At 37.9% G+C, this 18858-nt stretch overlaps 1 protein-coding gene across 1 annotated transcript in view; it reads right to left on the bottom strand.

Annotated features, from left to right (window-relative positions):
• Nucleotides 1–7492, bottom strand: part of LOC131290727 (uncharacterized transmembrane protein DDB_G0289901-like) — a 33591-nt gene extending 26099 nt beyond the window's left edge. The window contains exon 1 of the mRNA XM_058319896.1: nucleotides 6730–7492. Within this exon, the coding sequence (XP_058175879.1) occupies nucleotides 6730–7492 (763 nt within the window). The remainder of the gene's footprint in view (nucleotides 1–6729) is intronic.
• Between the last annotated feature and the right edge of the window lie 11366 nt (nucleotides 7493–18858).

Here is an 18858-nt window from a genome sequence, read left to right on the forward strand (position 1 = left end):
TGGCAGCCAAAGGCGTACGATGTATCGTATTTGCATGCATATATATGCTTTGGAACCCTCCGAGCATTAAGGTTTACCGGTAGCTTCTCCATAGTGATGGCAACGGGAACGTGTTGAAGATGAATGTCCTAATATCCAATATTCATAACCCACATATCCAGTACAATTCCACAACGATGAACGCTCGATGATTAAAGTCAACAGGAAGACTGGTATCCGTTCATCGAAACGCGACCAGGCTCCAGCAAAATTTGTTTCATTTTATCCTCAACGGGTTACAGCAATGAAATCGAGGCTTGAACCATATCCGGAAGAATAGAAAAAGTTTCCTAACTATACAATTCAACCTGCATCACATTTTAAAAACTTTCAAACAGATTTTAGATATAAATTAAAAGTCTCTTCAATGCTTCATTACTTCTGTTTCGATGATAATTTGCTTACATTTTGAACCTGAGCTATATATATTTTTAAATCATTGCACTATATGGTACCTGTATAATTTTGCCTAGCAGTGGGTGTACTCGAGTATGTAATACCTATTAACAACTTTCACCGTTAGCTTGTAGAAGCACATGGAAATTGGCTACAAAGTAATATATCGAATGTCCGGATCGGTCGGTACCGTCTAAATTGGCGTTGTTTTTAATGCGTATGCGTGCACTACACACACACTGTGTGCAAACACCCATACGATGATTGCCACCACCGGATGAAGTCGTCAAGGATGTTCGGATGCGAGTTGCTGGGAGAGTTGTTTAATGGAAATTTTCTGAGATATTCCCGTCATTAAATTGGGGAAACCATGTAAGACGGAAAAAGAGCAGATTCATGCGATTGTGAATCTAAATTGTTTGTTGCCGTATATGCGGACCTGTGTGTGTGTGTGTAGAGAGGGAGTTATGATAACAAGAGAATGGCGTGCGGGGGAGGTTCAAGTTTTTTGAGTAAAGAGCTACTTGGAATGATGGAGATGGAGGCGATTCAAAACCAGAAAAACTATTGTGCACACCTTCAAACCTGTTTAGTGATCCTAAACTGGATAAATGCTGCTATGCCCCGTTCCAGTTTCCACAAACTTTTACTGCTTCCCTCGTTCATTACACGGGGTGAAGTCTCGTTGCCACAGAGGCCCTTTCATTCCATTTGTCTGTCTACACCCCATTCCTCCTCGTCAGTAGCATACTTTATCGTCTCTTGCTATTTTGTTTTAGACTTCGGCACCGTTTAGCAATTTATTTTAAGGGACAAAAGGCACCAGCAGAACAGACCAGGCAGACATATTACCTTGTCTGTTCTTTTGTACTGTGCGTAAGTCAAATATAATAAGTGCACAGGTACTTTTAACTTCTAATTTAAATTGTTAGTTTTACAATAGTAAGTTTTATTCTTTTTGGTTGCTTTTGATGCTTAGTGCATATACATCTAGTTTATATCAAGTTTTCAGACTGTCATTCTTCGTACAATGTCCAGCGAAGATCAAACTAACCTTATTTGATTTCATGTTCAACACGAAACGATAATTCATCGCAATTATGACAATGTTTTCTCTCCCAATGTGCGTTCGCCTGCCGGGACGTGACGTGTCGCGTCTGTGATGCTTACCTTGCGACAAACAACATCCTGTCTTGAGCCTTGGGAAGAGGCTTTCCGAAAATCAACCTTTGGCTTCCAATCCAAAACCCATACTAAGGCCAAAGGACCGGGTTTCCGTTCATTGAATTTTGTTCGTCATCTTTCGTCTCTTCCCACGGGATGTAGTTTTGTAATACACTTTTAAGCACAGGCTTAACATCAGAGCTACTTAACGCTCCTGCAACCGCATCCCGCAACCTGCAAGCCGTTTCGTACCCTGTAGTCTAAGGTTCACGCTGGGAGTCGGTGATTTCCATCCACTTTTTCGAACCACCTGCTCACCTGCTGTTTTTAAAAGGAGCAAGTGCTCGTGAATCCCGATAGAAACGCAGTGGGGATGAAATCCAGCGTGCTAATGTGTGCGGCTTTTGAAACCTCATGCAGAGTATGTTTTCCAATCCACGCCATCCATAAGAAAGTGAAAAAGTGAGTGTAATGTATGGAGGATTGCTGAATTCTGGAAAATATGCTTGATGGAATCGTTTAAAAAGCATCGCAGATCTAGAGCAGAATTCCTCGGGTGAATAACAAACCGTAACGTTGTTTGCACATACACATACACTATGGTATGCAGATGTACAGTTATACTTCGCCATTGGGCAAGAATACCAAGCAAAAACCATGTACAGTCACATCCATCCATCCACATCTTGTTTGAAATATGTGTTTAAACTGACCATGGCGCGATTTTAAAAATTTTTAAAAACCGGTATGCATAAGAGACACAGCGTTTACTTCTTACGAGTGAAGTTAAATTGTTCGTTTTTTCATTGTTTTTTGTTCAAGTGACTCATCTAACTGTACCTGGACCTCTCTCCGACGAGAGTTACTATTCACTGGAGTAGTTGACTCCGCTATAGCCGCCATGTCCAAAGACGGAGACCTCAAGACAGCTGTGGAAATCGATGGTATGCTCTTTGATTAACACTAGATTTGATTTGAACACTAGATCGAATTTGATATCTCGAAAACGGCTGAGTATGAAATAAAAAGACATATTTTAAAATGCAAAACTACATCTTAACAAAAAAAGTGGTTATTGTGACGTTATTTGTAATCGTAAACATTTAACAATATGTTTCAAAGGTGGCTCAACGTATTTGCATTCTGCAGCATTTATTTTTTTTAATTTAAATCTTACATTTTGACAAAAATTAAGTTGAAAAGAATTCCGATTCAATAGTTTTGCTTCACTCCGATGGAATAGTGGAAAGGTATATCAAAAACAAAAAACGCCAAAAGATATTCAAAAATATACTAAAACGACACCGTCTACGGATTCAACCTTTTCTTTTTTTAAATAAAGAAGTTATAGCGTGTTAAAAAGAGCGGTTAAAAAGACCGCTTAAAAGCATACGGGCAAGTTTGCAAAACAATGTATCCAGCTATAACAGTGAAAACCACCTGAGAGTCATCTAGTCCGGCTACTTGTTCGTTGTACGGGTTTAGTTTCGTTTGTTTAGTTGAATTTTGTGTAGTTTGTGTAGTAATTTTTGTACTTTTTTGCATTTATTTAACATTTACTGTCTAAAAATGACTGCCGCGACAGTGAGTTGTTGTATGATAGGTTTTAAATGTTACTTTCTTGCATCGGTAATGTGATAATGTGATAATAATCGGTAATGCGGTAATAATTGATGCGTTATGTACATCGAGGAGCGCAAACAATTAGTAAAAACCAAGCGCTTTTTAGTAGCTTGTTGAAATATTGGTACCAACTGGTTAAAAATGCTATAAAACGGTGCTCAGCCATTTTTACATAGCGAAATGTCAGACTCGAGATTTGAACCAATGACAAATTAATGAGATATTACATCATAGTTCTCTTAAACTAAAATATTTTGTTAACTGATTCAATCGAATAACACATTTAACAAACAAAGTTGTTCCGGTTCCATCAAAATGATGAAAGAGTAACAGTGAATGATGAATTTCATCTAACGCTATGAGCACGCTACTGGATTGCGTGTATGCCCGGGAGCAGTCAAACGATGAATAAGACCTGCAAGCGAGGGTCGAATATCTTCAACGATGATTCAATGTTTCGAAAATAATGTTAAAGCCCTGACATATTGGTTTTCTGATTTCTAATCAGTACAATGACAAACATTTATTTGTTTATTTAACCGTCCGATCAATAAGCAAAGTTTCACCTTTCGTCTCATAACCGGGTACCCGGGTGCCCATCAGATGCGCGATACACAGTTAAGCAATTATTGTGTCAGCATCGTCGAATTTCAAACAGCTGACCGACAAATGGACAAAGCTGCTCCGATACGCGATATATGGGCTATGTTAAATAGTAATTTGGCAAAATATAATAAACCATCAATGTGCTTAACAGTCGACGGGCAGCTTTTTCTGTACCGTGGACGCACCTGATTTACATAACACATACCTTCCAAACCAGCCAAATATGAGATTAAAGTCTGGTGGATTTGCGACGCTGTGAATTCGTATCCTCTTACTGGGCAGATTTACACTGGGAAATCGCCATCAGAAGAACGTTGGGGAGAGAGCCGTTAAGGATTTAGTCGCTCCTCATAAAGGATCTGGCAGAAACGTAACTATGGATAATTTTTTCGCTCCGTTGCCATAAGCCAATTTTTTACTATATTGGAATCTAACAATTGTTGGTACTTTGAAGAAAAAAATAAGCTATATATACCGCCTGCCATGATTGATTTGAAAGAATGTGCAGTATTGTGTTTGGCTTCCATGAAAAATTAACCATGTAACCAAAAAAAGCCATAATTATGTATACTCAATGCATCTGGAAGCGAAAATCGGTGATGGAGGATAACAGATGACGATAATGATAGAAAAACAAACAAGAAATAATCTTGTCTCGTAATGTATCGCTTGGCAGTTGAGCAGACAGCTTTGTATTTCATTCGTTGAAAATAGTACGTGAAAATCCTCAAACTATGAGTCATTTTTCAACGAAAGTGGCTATTGGAAGTTTCTTAGGTCAACCGATAAACACAGCAAACTAATATATGCACAGCAAACTGATTCTTCAGAGCTTCATTCCGCTCCAGCAGAGCTTGAAACAGGAAAGAAGAAAGTCATTGGAGTTTGCTACGTTTGTCTGAATAGCCAATTTTAAAACCGCCGTAAAAGTCGCTAATCATGTGCGGCATGTGAACGTTCCATTTGTAATGAGCATTGTGTAATACGCAGTACTACATATATGGAATAAACTGTTTTTAGTATAAAGAATATATTCCAACTACTTCTGCCCTGTTTATAATAAATTGCTATTCCTGAAACACAACACAATGTATTATATTTGATGTTTGCAGAATACAAATTACAGGCATTCCTTGAAAAACGGTATATTATTGTTCATAAACTTATCATTCATACCTAACTGTTGTGATGGGTACCCGGGTACCAGATTATTGGATGGAGGGAGTTTTGTTTAATGACTAATAATGTTTTCACATTAAGTATTAAGTGGAACATTTTGTGTTGAAAGCCTTCTTTTTCGGGGATCTTAAATGGCGTAAAACGATTGGTATGAAAAGGTACAAAATGCCATAGAAACTACAATGAGTACCCGGGTACCCGGTTATTGATCGGACGGTCCGGAGTTGAATTTTGTTCTTTTTATACATATATAAATTTGAGTTCCTTATTTTTTTTATCATGCTTGAAATTCCAGACCTAAATTATTTAACAAGCGTATCATTATTCAAAATAATTCAGCTTCTGAAAATTTTATTTCGTGGTAGTGTCGAAAGTTTTATTCCTTGACTGCAACTGTAGCGAGAGCAAAGAATCGAGAATCGCGAGAAAATTGTATCTTCTTTCTCTCGCGTATTGTTAGCAGAGTCTCAAAGAAAGCACACCGTCGCGGGTTGAGTTCAGAACGCAGAACGAGCTACTATTTCCGCCTGTCATAGGTCCACACATATTTCTACACTTATCACCATTGTTTTTGAATATTATTCATTCTAAATCGAATTCGACACGTACATTCTGGTACTGTATCAAATGCAACATGATTTTCACATGTGAATCAAGCATTAGTCAAAAACATATAACAAAAAGTCCAGTCCTTCATAGTGTTTCTGTGCTGCTCTTCGCTGACGACCTCAAACTCTATAATGAAGTATCTGATCTGAGGGATTGCTCTCGACTACAGGATTCTCTCAACAATTTATGTCTTTGGTGTGATTGGAATCAATTAAATTTATGTGTCGAGAAGTGCTGCATTGTGTCGTTTCATAGATCAAAAAAGCCTATCATATACAGCTATCAGTTAAATAATCAAATATTACAAAGAAGAAATACGATTCGGGACTTACGCGTTATTCTAGACTGTAAGCTTACCTTTCACGACCACTATAATGAAATGATAGCAAAAGCAAATAAGACGCTAGGATTCGTCCTTAGAAACACGAAAGAATTTAACGACCCAATGTGTCTTAGAACGTTGTATGTTAGTTTAGTGCGCCCTATTCTGGAATTTAATAGTGTAATATGGTTTCCACATTTCAATTATTGGCACGATAGGATTGAAAACATCCAAAAAAGGTTTACGAGATTGGCGATACGATCACTCCCCTGGCGTAACTCGGATTCATTCCCTTCTTACCACTCGCGTTGCCTTCTCTTAGGACTACAAACTCTTAAAAAACGACGACTGATAGCACAGGCAGTGTTTGTGGGTAAGCTGATTCAGGGCGAGACTGATGCCCCAAACCTACTAGAACTAGTTAACTTTAATGCACCTTGTAGACGGCTTCGGAATTCTGACTTTCTAAGATTATCCACTAATAGTACGCGTTATGGCCAGTTCGCTCCAATGACCGCTATGAGCAATACTTTTAATAGAGCTTACTATGCCTTCAATTTCTGTGATAACGCTAATACCTTTAAGTTGCGCCTAACAATGGACCCGAATTTGTTATAAGCTTATTCACATGCGTCAACTGCCCTAGTTTTAGTTTTAGTTTTAGTTTTAGTTTTAGTTTTAGTTTTAGTAAAATAAATAAATAAATAAAAAGAACTTGATACATAAACGTGCAGCATCTTAGTCTGCCAGTTTTGGGGGATGGGATCGATCATGAACTGTTGTGTACTCACCACGTCCGCTGCGGCCTACGAAGCGAAGATCGTTGAACTTGGCCACCTGATTCTTCATGACCGCGGTGCAGTTGCGCAGCTCGGCGCAGTAGTTCTCGTCGTTGCCGGCCCGCACCGTCACCATCGTGCCGTCGCCGACGTCGCCGAGCGCGACGACCTTGAACGCAACCGGAAGTGTTTTATTCGAGCGCCAGTGTGGAGGTAACACTGTGCAAACAAACAGAGGACTCCCGGTTCGGATCAGCTCGCCCGGGTGCTCGGACAGAAAGTCGCCCAGCGTCCGTTCCGCCAAGATGTCCGACGTCATCTTGGTGTACGTGTCGTTTAGGATGCTGGCCGCCGACGGTGGGCCACTTTCGCCGCCGGCACCCGTGCTCGATCCGTTACCGTTGCTCGCGGTGCCACCGGTGTTGCCAGTACCGCCACCACCGCTGACGCCACCACCACCTCTACCACCACCACCGCTACCACCACCGCTGCCGCCGCCGCCGCCGCCGCCGCCGCCATTGCCGGTGCCGGTGCCGGTGCCGTTGCCGCCGGAACCACCTGCGCCGTTACCACCGCCACTTCCGCCGCCACCACTTTGGCCGCCGTGGTGTCCTCCTAGGCCGTTTCCGGATGGAGTGCATCCCAGCCCACCGGAGCCGCTCACGCCACCACCATTTGCCGTACCGCCAGACATGCCACCACCTCCGCCGCCTCCACCTCCTCCGCCACCACTGCCATTGCTTAGTGACGGCCCACTGTTGATAGTGAGATGCATAACTTGAAGAGAAATACACGACCTACAACAACGTGAACAGACATATACAAAAAAACAAACCGTTAATCCTTCTATATCACATTCATGGATATACAGTTTGCCGTCCAAGGCATTCTGTAAACGTTATAGATGATGCATGAACGCAGACCGACAATTTATAAGTTTCAATGAATGGCGAGAGTTAGATATACTTGGTATGTCCCAGTTAATGAAGGTTAATGACGTCCGTTTAGAACACATCTGTTGGAGTTCACAAGGGGTAAATTAACATTTTGACGTCCGCAAATTTCGCGGTTTCTCAACTAGGCATGGGTAAATTGAATCAGAACTGTATGATTCATTCTGATCTTTCTACTGAGCGAACGAGTACCGCACAGTCAAATGAACCAAAATGATTCTTTTCGCACGCCTGTGGTACCGACTATACATGTGTAGGAACAATTTCTACACGCCAGCTGTGTGGAGATGCTTCTTCGTGCGGTCACTTTCATTACCACCTATATCTATATACGCCAGCGGTGGGATACTGATTCGTTGTACGGTTGATCATCAATGGGTACAATACGCCACTCGCTGGCGGTGTGGTATTAGTTCGTACGATCAATCACCGTGCCCTGCTCAATCGCACGCCAGAAGTACGGTATTGATTTTGGGTACGGTTGATCAACTTGCCTATTATGTACACTGGGCCCAAAGTTAATCCGGACGCTCAAAAAATGAGCATGCGTCCGACTTTGTGGTCGATTTTAGAGTACTTAGAATTGATAACAATGATTTTTGTTCATTGCATCTTCTTGGTGCACCTTCCTACGAAGTACGTGCAAAAAGAACGGTGAAAAAAATCGTACCCAAGCGGCACTATAAACAATAGAGTGGAAAAAGTCAGAATTTTGACGGCCAATCGCAAAGTTCGGACAGTTTAATTGCATCGTATTTTTGTTAGCTAAAGTGGTGTGTAAGTTAGTTTCGACACTTGATATTTGTTATTATCGATGCAGACGACTCTTGGGCATCGTTAGAAGCACTCGGATGATTCGATTTATTATATTATTGAAGTTTTTATTGAAATATACGTCACACTACTTTGTTGGAACGAAACATCATCATTTATCCATTATAACGATGGAAAAAGATTTCAAAACATATGAAATTAGACTTACAATAGCAAACTAACAGATTCAGACAACATTAAAAAGTATAAAACATCAAAAAGTATTGTAAAATCACCAAAGAACTGCTCTTTGCAGCACACAATTCGGGAAATGGGAGGAAGAACCAATCGATTCAACCCTTTTACTACTGCCGTAGATCTAAAAGAAACTTTACTAAAAGTGTTTGATAAGTGCTCTAACTATTTGGAAGTATTTACACTGGAATGGGCTGCATGCCAGAACCCCGGGAAAGAAATCAATAATATCGGAGAAAAATTGAAAACTACGATTCTGTTGCTAGAACTGATGTCGATAAATAAAATGATTTTAGGAACAAATTATATCATTCTACGTCGAAAAGATAGTTAAAGTTAAACAATCATGATATTTTGTGCAAGTCCTGTTTACAGTTGACACAAAAATTCGCAATTTTTTCTCAGATAGATGGCGATACATATGGCGCGTTCGAGGGAAAGGGTTTAACCAAAACTGTCCGAGTTGTTGAAGGTTCCTTAATAATATGAGAGTGCATGTAGGCTAAAGGAATTGGAAAATTACATAATATTAGGGGTAGTAGATGAGAATTAGTAGACGGGCAATAGTAAATGGGTTACATTAAATGGTTTATCGAATCATTCTACCTTCCCTTTCCCGAAATGTGTGCTGCAAAAAGCAATTCTTTGGTGATTTTACGATACTTTTTGAAGTTTTATACTTTTTAATGATGTCTGAAATTGTTAGTTTGCTAATGTTAGTCTAATTTCATATGTTTTTAAAAACCTTTTCAACCGTTATGATGGATAAATGATGATGTTTCGTTCCAACCAAGTAGTGTGACGAATATTTCAATAAAAACTTCAATAATATAATAAATCGAATCATCCGAGTGCTTCTAACGATGCCCAAGAGTCGTCTGCATCGATAATAACAAATATCGAGTGTCGAAACTAACTTACACACCACTTTAGCTAACAAAAGTACGATGAAATATAACTGTCCGACTTTGCGATTGGCCGTCAAAATTCTGACTTTTTCCACTCTATTGTTTATTGCGCCGCTTGGGTACGATTTTTTTCACCGTTCTTTTTGCACGTACTTCGTAGGAAGGTGCACCAAGAAGATGCAATGAACAAAAATCATTGTTATGAATTCTAAGTACTCTAAAATCGACCACAAAGTCGGATGCATGCTCGTTTTTTGAGCGTCCGGATTAACTTTGGGCCCAGTGTAAGTGTGCCGCAAATCTACACACCACTCGTACTTTCATTCATACATAAACGCTAGTGAAATGCATATATAGGTAACATTAGATAGTGGTATTTGTATCGACCACGTTAATTCTAAATTAATTTTTTCAATGGTAGTGCGAGCAGAGGGAAACCGTCAATGGTTGCCAATAGATACCAAAAGAAGCAAATATAATATTTGTTGTTTAATGTTTTTAAAAATATGAACCAAAATTGCTCTTGCGACGTGCGGAAGAATCACCGCACGCGTTTAGTTCATCTCAATGAGCGAACTGGACTGATCTTTCTAAAGAATCATCTTTCCCATCACTAGTCACAACGAAAGGAACGATCGCACCAATCCCTTTACGTTCCGCCGGCTTGTTTGTAGACTCTGTTTCTTTCTGCCTGCGTGATCTGCGGCTATTGAGCTAGTGATTCGTTGTTTGAGCAAACTCGCTCAACTGTTGCTTCGATTGCCTCGTCTCAACGTTTTTCAGGAACGAACAAGACAAATTAATCGGTGAAAACGAAACGTTCAAACGATCAAAAACCGCCGCCACCAATAGTTGTGGCAGGTAATAGTATATGTGACTTGCACAAGAAAATAATTAAAGCCGGTGTGGTGAACTACACAACTTCTTTTTCAAAAAATGGAATCATAGTTCGTACCAAAAATACAAATAACTTTAAAAAGGTAGTGAATCAACTAAAAAGTGAAAATGTTATCTTCCACACGTATCAGCTGGAGGAAGGCAAAACTGTGAAGATTGTATTATCCGGTCTAGTAGACATGACCAAGGAAGATGTGGCGGAAATTCTAAGTGCAGAAAACGTGAATCTGGTTGAGATAAAAAAACTGTCTATCTCAAACAAAACATAAAGTGAGCAAGCTACGTACTTGCTGCATTTCCCAAAGGGAAGCGTAGACATTAAAGTGCTGCGCATGATCAAAGCGCTTAATCACCAAGTGGTTTCCTGGTGATATTATTCAAATAAATCGCAAAAAATGCAATGCAAAAACTGCCAAGGTCTCGGCCACGGAGCAGCAAACTGTCATCGTCTGATGAGTATCTGATGTATAAAATATGCGGACAATCACCTTTCGTCCAATTGCCCGGTAGCGAAACAATCGGCTGACGGTATAATTCCAACACACAAGCTAAAGTGTGCTAACTGTGGCGGCAACCATACCGCAAACTTTTCTGGCTGCGAGTACCTCAGTAATCGTGCTCAAGCAAAAAAAGAAAAACAGAAGAAACCTAACAACTTTTGCTCAAGCAAAAAAAGAAAAACAGAGACACAAATCCATTCCGCGATCGAGAGCAACAGCCTCCCACTTTTGCAAATGTTTGTTCGAGCGAGACAAACAAGCTGTTCTCAGCGGACGAACTGATACCAATTATTAGAAAGACTTTTTCAAGTCTTAAAAACTGTTCAACCAAGGAAGACCAAGTAATGGTTCTCTTTAAAATTGTTCAAAAATATTGCTATCCATGATGGCTACGGCAGAAGGAATTACTATTTCATACTGGAATGCAAACAGCATTGTCAACAAAAAATATGAATTGTCTAACAATTTAAACAAACATAACATTGATGTCATGGCAGTATGTGAAACTTTTTTAAAGCCAGGTGTGAGATTTTCAATCCCTGAATACACGATTCATAGATTAGATCGATCTACTGGACCAAAAGGTGGTCTAATGATCATAATAAAAAACAATATTCAATTTAAAATTCTTCCCGCCTTCAAATTGAAAACAATTGAAGCAATAGGAATTGAAATAATTGCTAGTAATAAACCAGTTTCCATTATTACCGCCTACCACCCCGGGTCAAATACGGACGTTCGGAATTTCATAAGTGATATACGTAACCTTACTAAGCTACGCACTAGTTTTTTCATCTGTGGCGACTTCAATGCACGCCACAGAATGTGGAACTGTATATCATCAAACCAAGCTGGTGCGAAGAAATGCAAAAAGGACAATTTTCCATATATTATCCGGATTCCCCTACATATTTTCCTGTAGACGCAAACCGTAACGCGTCAACGATTGATATTATTCTCTCCAATAATCAATTGGATATCGGAAACCCAGAAACATTGACAGAGCTCACTTCTGATCACTTACCAGTTATCTTAAATATTAAAAACTCTCCAGTTAATCAAAAACCGATCAACCAGATATGGGACTACAACACAAACTGGAACATTTTTAAAACAAGTCTAAATAATGCTATAAACACATCGGATTTGGACCTCAGCCAAATAAATCATCCATCACAAATTAACGAAATGGTATCCAAGTTAACATCAGCAATAATAGAAGCTCAGGACAGAGCTGTTCCCCGAACAACTCCAGGGAAATATAACATCATAATTACAGAGGAGATAACATCGTTGATAAAAGTGCGGAACGTCTATAGGAAGAAATGGCAAAGGAACAGGCGCAACCCGGAATTCAAGTACATTTATGATTGGCTTAAAGTAGTTATTGATGAAAAGCTAAACATCCTACGTAATTCGGCTTGATCTAAAAATCTAACAAGCATGAATGATTCTCAAAATAATGGCACCAATAAATTGTGGAAATTTGTTAAAATAATAAAGAATCAACCTACAACAATACAAGCCTTGAAAGAGAATGGTAAATTACTACACTTCCCACAAGAAAAATGCGAAGCTATTAAAACCCATTTTCAAAATGCTCATGAAATTACATTTCATGCACCAAGCCAAATGGATTACAATGTAAATACAACACTTAACAGTTATTTTGAAGCAAACTCAAATCCAAACATTCTACCATCCGAGCTTATTAAACCTTCATATATACACAAAGTAATTAAAAAGATAAAGATGAAAAAATCAACCGGGTTCGATAACGTGAGTAATAAAATAATCAAAGGTCTGACCTACAAAGCCATAGTCTACTTAAACTTAATTTTCAATAGTGCGCTTTAAATTGGATATTTCCCAGAGAAATGGAAATTTGCTAAAGTTGTACCGATTCCCAAACATGGGAAAGATCTTAGCCGGGCCTCAAACTACAGGCCTATAAGCTTATTAAGCTCTCTGGGAAAAATCTTCGAAAAAATTATAACCTTCAAACTTAGGCAACATGCGGAGAGACACAATATTATACTAGAAGTCCAATTTGGTTTCCAGCCCGGAATGTCCACTACTCACCAATTAAACAGACTAAAAAAATTGATACGGTCTGGCATGATGGTCTAGTTTACAAACTTATTAAGTGGAAATTCCCAAACTTCCTTATTCACATTGTGCAAAGCTTCATCAAAGACAGACAGAATATTGTATGTATAAATGGTTGTAAATCTCACACCTACGTTCCTTGCGCAGGTGTCCCTCTAGGGAGCGTTATATCTCCTATATTGTTTAATTTATTTACGTCAGATATACCTAAAATGCAAGGTTGCAAACAATACATTTACGCTGATGACGTTGCGATCGCAGCGTCTGGAAAGAGAGCAAATACTATCATCAAAAGACTCAATACTGCCTTGAAATCCTTTTCAAATTATTGTGACAATTTTAAGCTCAAAGTAAATGGTAGCAAATCGGTAGCAATATTTTTCACAAGGTTCACAAGTCAACATAAAATTCCAAATAACGAACTTAAATTCGGGGACTCTAACATTCCTTGGAAAAATTAAGTTAAATATCTCGGACTAACGTTTGACAAAAAATTAACATTCAAATACCACATCGAAAATACTAGCATAAGGTGTGAAAAAGTCTAAGTTTCATTAATAGAAAATCAAAATTAAATCTAAAAAATAAAACACTGCTGTACACTGCATGTGTCCGGCCTATTATAGCATATGCAGCGCCAATATTAAACTCAATAACAAGAACTCACAAAATGAAACTACAAAGAATTCAAAATAAATTTCTGAAGACTATACTGAACGTCCCACCCTGGTACAGAACTGCTACACTACATAGAGTCTGTAATTTGGATACTATTGAAGAATTCATGTCAAAGTTAAGCAACAGCTATTCCTCTAGATGTTCATGTAACAATAACGATCTTATTAACGAATTTGCGCCGATATGATCGATTGCCTACAATTCGGAAACACTCCTCCTTTTGTGTAGCCACTTATAGAGTAAGGTTAGGTTAGGTTAGATGTATAATAGATTAGATTGTAAGGTAACAAAATGATTTTTTTTTGTCTGTTATGGGTTTTTTCTAAATTTCCCACGACACTTCAGTATTCAATCTTACTTCAAGTAAATATTAATCAATAGCCAGTCTACCAATTCGATTAGCAGCAATGAGGAAAGGTGTAACCGAACCCATGAAACAAGCAAATATTATTGTAAACTTCCTTTGTAAAACTATAGAATTTATGATAAAATAAAACTACTACTACTACTACTACTACTACTAATCGGTGAAAAAGCAGAGCAAATTTGCTCAAACTACAAATTGCCAGCTTAATAGCCGAAGATCATGGCATGGGCATCGGATCGGAGTGCCAACGGTTGTAATAGTATGTCTGGGCAAGTTATTTTCACCTAGTAGCATACAGTAGATGTTTAATAATTCATCTATCTTATACAACTAATGTTTGTATTTTTTGGTACATCTTACCCTTAACCCCTTCACAGTTTTGCCCGCTTGCCTGTTTTGTTTCTATTTTCGTTGTGCGACGTTGATTCTAAGTGCACCTGTTTCAAAAACACGTCATTACATATTTGTACATTTTAACTCATTTATCCGATACTAATCGAAGAAATTGAACAACATTTAACACAGTATTGATCAAAATCACAAAAAATCTCATAAACTCTGTGACTGTGAAGGGGTTAATTTGAACTTCCAATGTCACTGACCATTTTTTGGTATATTGAGAGCTTTTCCCGTTGATCCAAAAGATATCCTTTGAATGCTTGAGCTGACACAAGCTTGAATGTTAACATATGTCAGTAGAGACAGTCTTTGATCATTTCTCCTGTCATCACCTACGAATTACTTTGTTGTCAGGGCCGATTCATTCGAATTATTTATTTGTTTAATTAATAATTATTTATGCTTTATATTAATTAGTTATTTATGTCCTCAACTTGCGAGTTGAGATTAAACTTCATATGTCAGGTGTAAATTGTAATTAATGAAATAAATTTAAAGTTTCCAGGCATGAGATATAGTTAAAAGCCTATTCTCATGCCTAAGAAACATGTATGCAAAGTTTGATTGAAAACCGTTCAGCCGTTTAGGAGGAGTTAAATCACTAACACCGTGACACAAGAATTTTAAAGATATAGATGGATAGGTGGAAATCCATCCAAGAATTCGTGACTGTCAGAACACTGTTACAACCATCCTAAGCGAGATGGAAGCATGCAACAGCGAGAAAAAAATGAGACATGAAGAAAAAATTCTGAATGTCCTAAAAGTTTTTCTTAATTTACATATTATATAATAATGTATCGTGTGTTAGTTCCTTCTTTATTTGCGTCCGTTGTCTTTGACGACCGAGTTGGTAGGGAACGTTTCATCTTTCTGATATCAAGTGTTAGGTGATAAAGGAGAGTAAACGTTATTTACTCTGGTCACACCTGACACATGCGTTATACCAATTATGATCTCCAGAGGATGAGACTCGGTTGTCCTCGTCCGAAGAGGTTCGAAGTGTTTTTTTTTTTCATATATCGTTATAATAGTTCATATCGGTTAATACTAGCCCTAATTGAACCTAATTTAAGCGTATTGTGAGTATTTTCATATTTATCGTATACTTCCCGATTTACTCCATTTCATCCTCGAAGAAAAAATCACACACGATAGAGTGTTTCTACTCCTATTTTAGTGTTACTCTCTAAAATTTTACCATTTCTGAATTCACCTTAAGTCGGTCATTTTTACACACAATTTGCATTAATTATCCAATCATAACAGTTGTGATTCCCTTGAAAATTAACCAATTTAAGCAAGTATTAGAAAATCTGTACATGAACTCCAGTTGAACGAGGACAACAGGGTTAACTGCAATCCTACCAAAGAGGCTATTTTTGTGCTTAACGAAATACTTTGTAGTATAATTGTTTAATTTGAAGAATTTTAATATGATGAAAAGACAAATCATAGCATACGGACTTCGTAGAATAATGCTGATATTTAACCATTTTAATAAATTATCCATACGAACATCTGCAAAGTTTGCATAAAAGAGAACTTTATTCCAGCGATGATATATCATCAAAACAGTAGAACGTCAATTATGTGGGGATATCGGAAGTGGGTGGTCCACTTATTATTGAACCATTATGCAAATTTGAGTCACATATACGATTCTAGTGCAAGAGTTAGGCTAAGAAGGAAAATTAATAAAAAAAGATCATGAGTTTTACCAACATTAATAAGTTCAAAATTATAGAAATTTATTAAACAAACTTATTTGTACTCTTAGCTGCTTTAAAATTAAAATTAAACTGGCCTTAAATCTAATTTGGTGCACATCAGAGCGGAAGATTTTGCATCTTGCAATTAATTATATGTATGTTATTAGAATTTACGATTTTTGAGCCAAGCAACACCATTACTTTGTTGCAAAAGAGGAAAGGGTAGAATAGATTGTTAGAGCCACCGCTACCGTTACCCTGTGATATGTATGTTTTAATTTACAATAATCACAACAACTTAATCATTGTAAAGTGCAGATCGGCAAGAAGTCTGGCTTTAAATGTGTCAATAGATATGTGGAAGTCGGATATTCTATATTGAATGCTCTGAATCTTATCCTTAAAAACTGCAATTGTTGAGATGGTGAATTGAATTCAACTAGCTCAAGCTGAAAATGCGCGTAAATTTCTCCATAGATGAATCTGGCCACAAATACTGCCTGAGTTACCAGACTGAGTTTTTTAAGGTCTGTAACCCGAGAAGAAGGCAAGGAGACTGATACGGGGGAAGTAGGTTACTATTTTAGTTATTACCAGTAGCGTCTCGTCCAACTGAGCAACCTGTGCACTGCACAGTCATGAATTTTTAAAATGAATCACAAAATTAATTGTTAAATATGGTATTGTAATTTCCATTAGCAATAGTTGCGTTCAAAATCTACTTAACGCTTTACAACGCTACGCTGAGCACTTCTGCTGGTGCACCGCTGCTACAAACGAGCATCTTTAATCAAATAAGAACAGTTTCCTCATAATACCGTTCTCATTACGGACAGTGGAGAAGCGCTAGCTTTCTTATTAGCAAGAATCAAAATCCAGTTGGAAAGTGATTCACAGGCATTGACTGCCCGCGGATAAATTTATCGAGTAGATATTAACCGTGAAGAAAATAAACTTTTTCATAAAATCGGGGAAACAAACTCGCAAATATATCCAACAATTAAAAGCTAATATAAAAATGTCTATGCAGGCACGCTGGACTGTGCAATACTGCTGGTGCACACAGTTTCATTTAAAGGGTTTTTCATGGAATTGTTCTATTTAGCCATTTTAGCAGTTCGACATTGAGCAGGCATTGTAGATGAGCTTTTTAACTCCTTTTTGAGGTAGATTCATTTAGTAGCAATTAAAGATTGCAGAACTAAATAGAGCATTCATGATTCCTCAAACTATTTACTTTTCTCTACATCATATTCTACTCAACATCTTGACAAAATTCGTTGTCGTGTTTGTATTCTGGTTCTAAGAAACCACGTTATATGGTTCACCTAAGTAGGTATTACTTTTTATGTAGGTGCACAACCATCTCATTCCCTCACGAGACACCACTAGTTATTACTATAGTAAACGAATAACTAGTCTAGTAACGTTTGCATAAAAAAAAGACAAATTTTAACAACATTCATGCAGAAACGGAAAACGCTAGCAGCTTTCTGTTGAAACCAAAATAAAGAGTATCATTTCTTTAAAATTTAGAACAAGTTTGACAACTGTTTCATTTAAATTGAATGCACCGTGGCCAAAACATTAACCCATCTACGTTTGATTGTAGGTTGAATCATCCAGCTTTATAGCGGACCATGTGACCAAAGCTTATCTAAAGCCAGAGGCGATAAGTGGAAAAAACCCTGGAACTTTATGTTGATTTTGAAACTTGTTACACTATATTTAAAATATTTTGGGGTTCCTTAACTCCCATAGAACGCGATATCGTGGCTGAAATCCAGCAAAAAGGCTATGCACAAAGTAGCTCTTCTTCTTGTCTAGACTTCCGGTGTATGAAGAAGTGTGTAGTGTGCAGTACCTTCCGAAATTAAGCAACTTAATCAGAAAACATCATGCCCAAAGAGCATTGGAGGAATTGAACGGATCAAATATAATTTATATTGCCACATTACTAACCTGTCAAGTAAAACCAATCGAATAAAAAACATTTACAACACATAAAGGTAGGATCTATTCCATCTTTTTAAAATACAAACGGAGTAGCATGGGGTCATGAATACCTCACAACAACTGAAAATAATCCTTACTCGACTGGTTTTTTTTGGCAATGGCTACAGTTCCGGAAAAGGACCGTAAGGCTGGCTTACTGGCCGTCGGAATAGTTTTTGAAAGTACTTAAAAGATGTAACTTTACAATGAAATTTGCTATACAAAATTAGCCTGGTTAGCTTTTTTCTTGTCGCCGATGAAAATTTGTCAATTTTTTTAATGCAAACGTTAGATCTTCGTTGAATATTTTCAATCCTGTTACATCATAACACTAAACGTGGGGCTCAAATTACACTGCAACATTCAAGAGACGATCTGACAAGATTTACTTAAAGCGGTTTCAAGCACTTTGGGCCGTTAATGGACTTATGGATTCTAATCACGAAGCCTTACAACCTTTTTAACTCAATTAATAAGCTATATTTCTTGCAAAATGCCAGTTTATTGTCAAGAGTTACACCTGGTCCAGAATAGAGCAGCAGCGATTGATCTTGGCTATGATCTTCAAGCCCCTCTATGAATACCTTACGTTCTTTAAGTCTATGGAACGACGCT

Source organism: Anopheles ziemanni, chromosome X (assembly GCF_943734765.1).
Source record: "Anopheles ziemanni chromosome X, idAnoZiCoDA_A2_x.2, whole genome shotgun sequence".
Taxonomy (NCBI): domain Eukaryota; kingdom Metazoa; phylum Arthropoda; class Insecta; order Diptera; family Culicidae; genus Anopheles; species Anopheles ziemanni.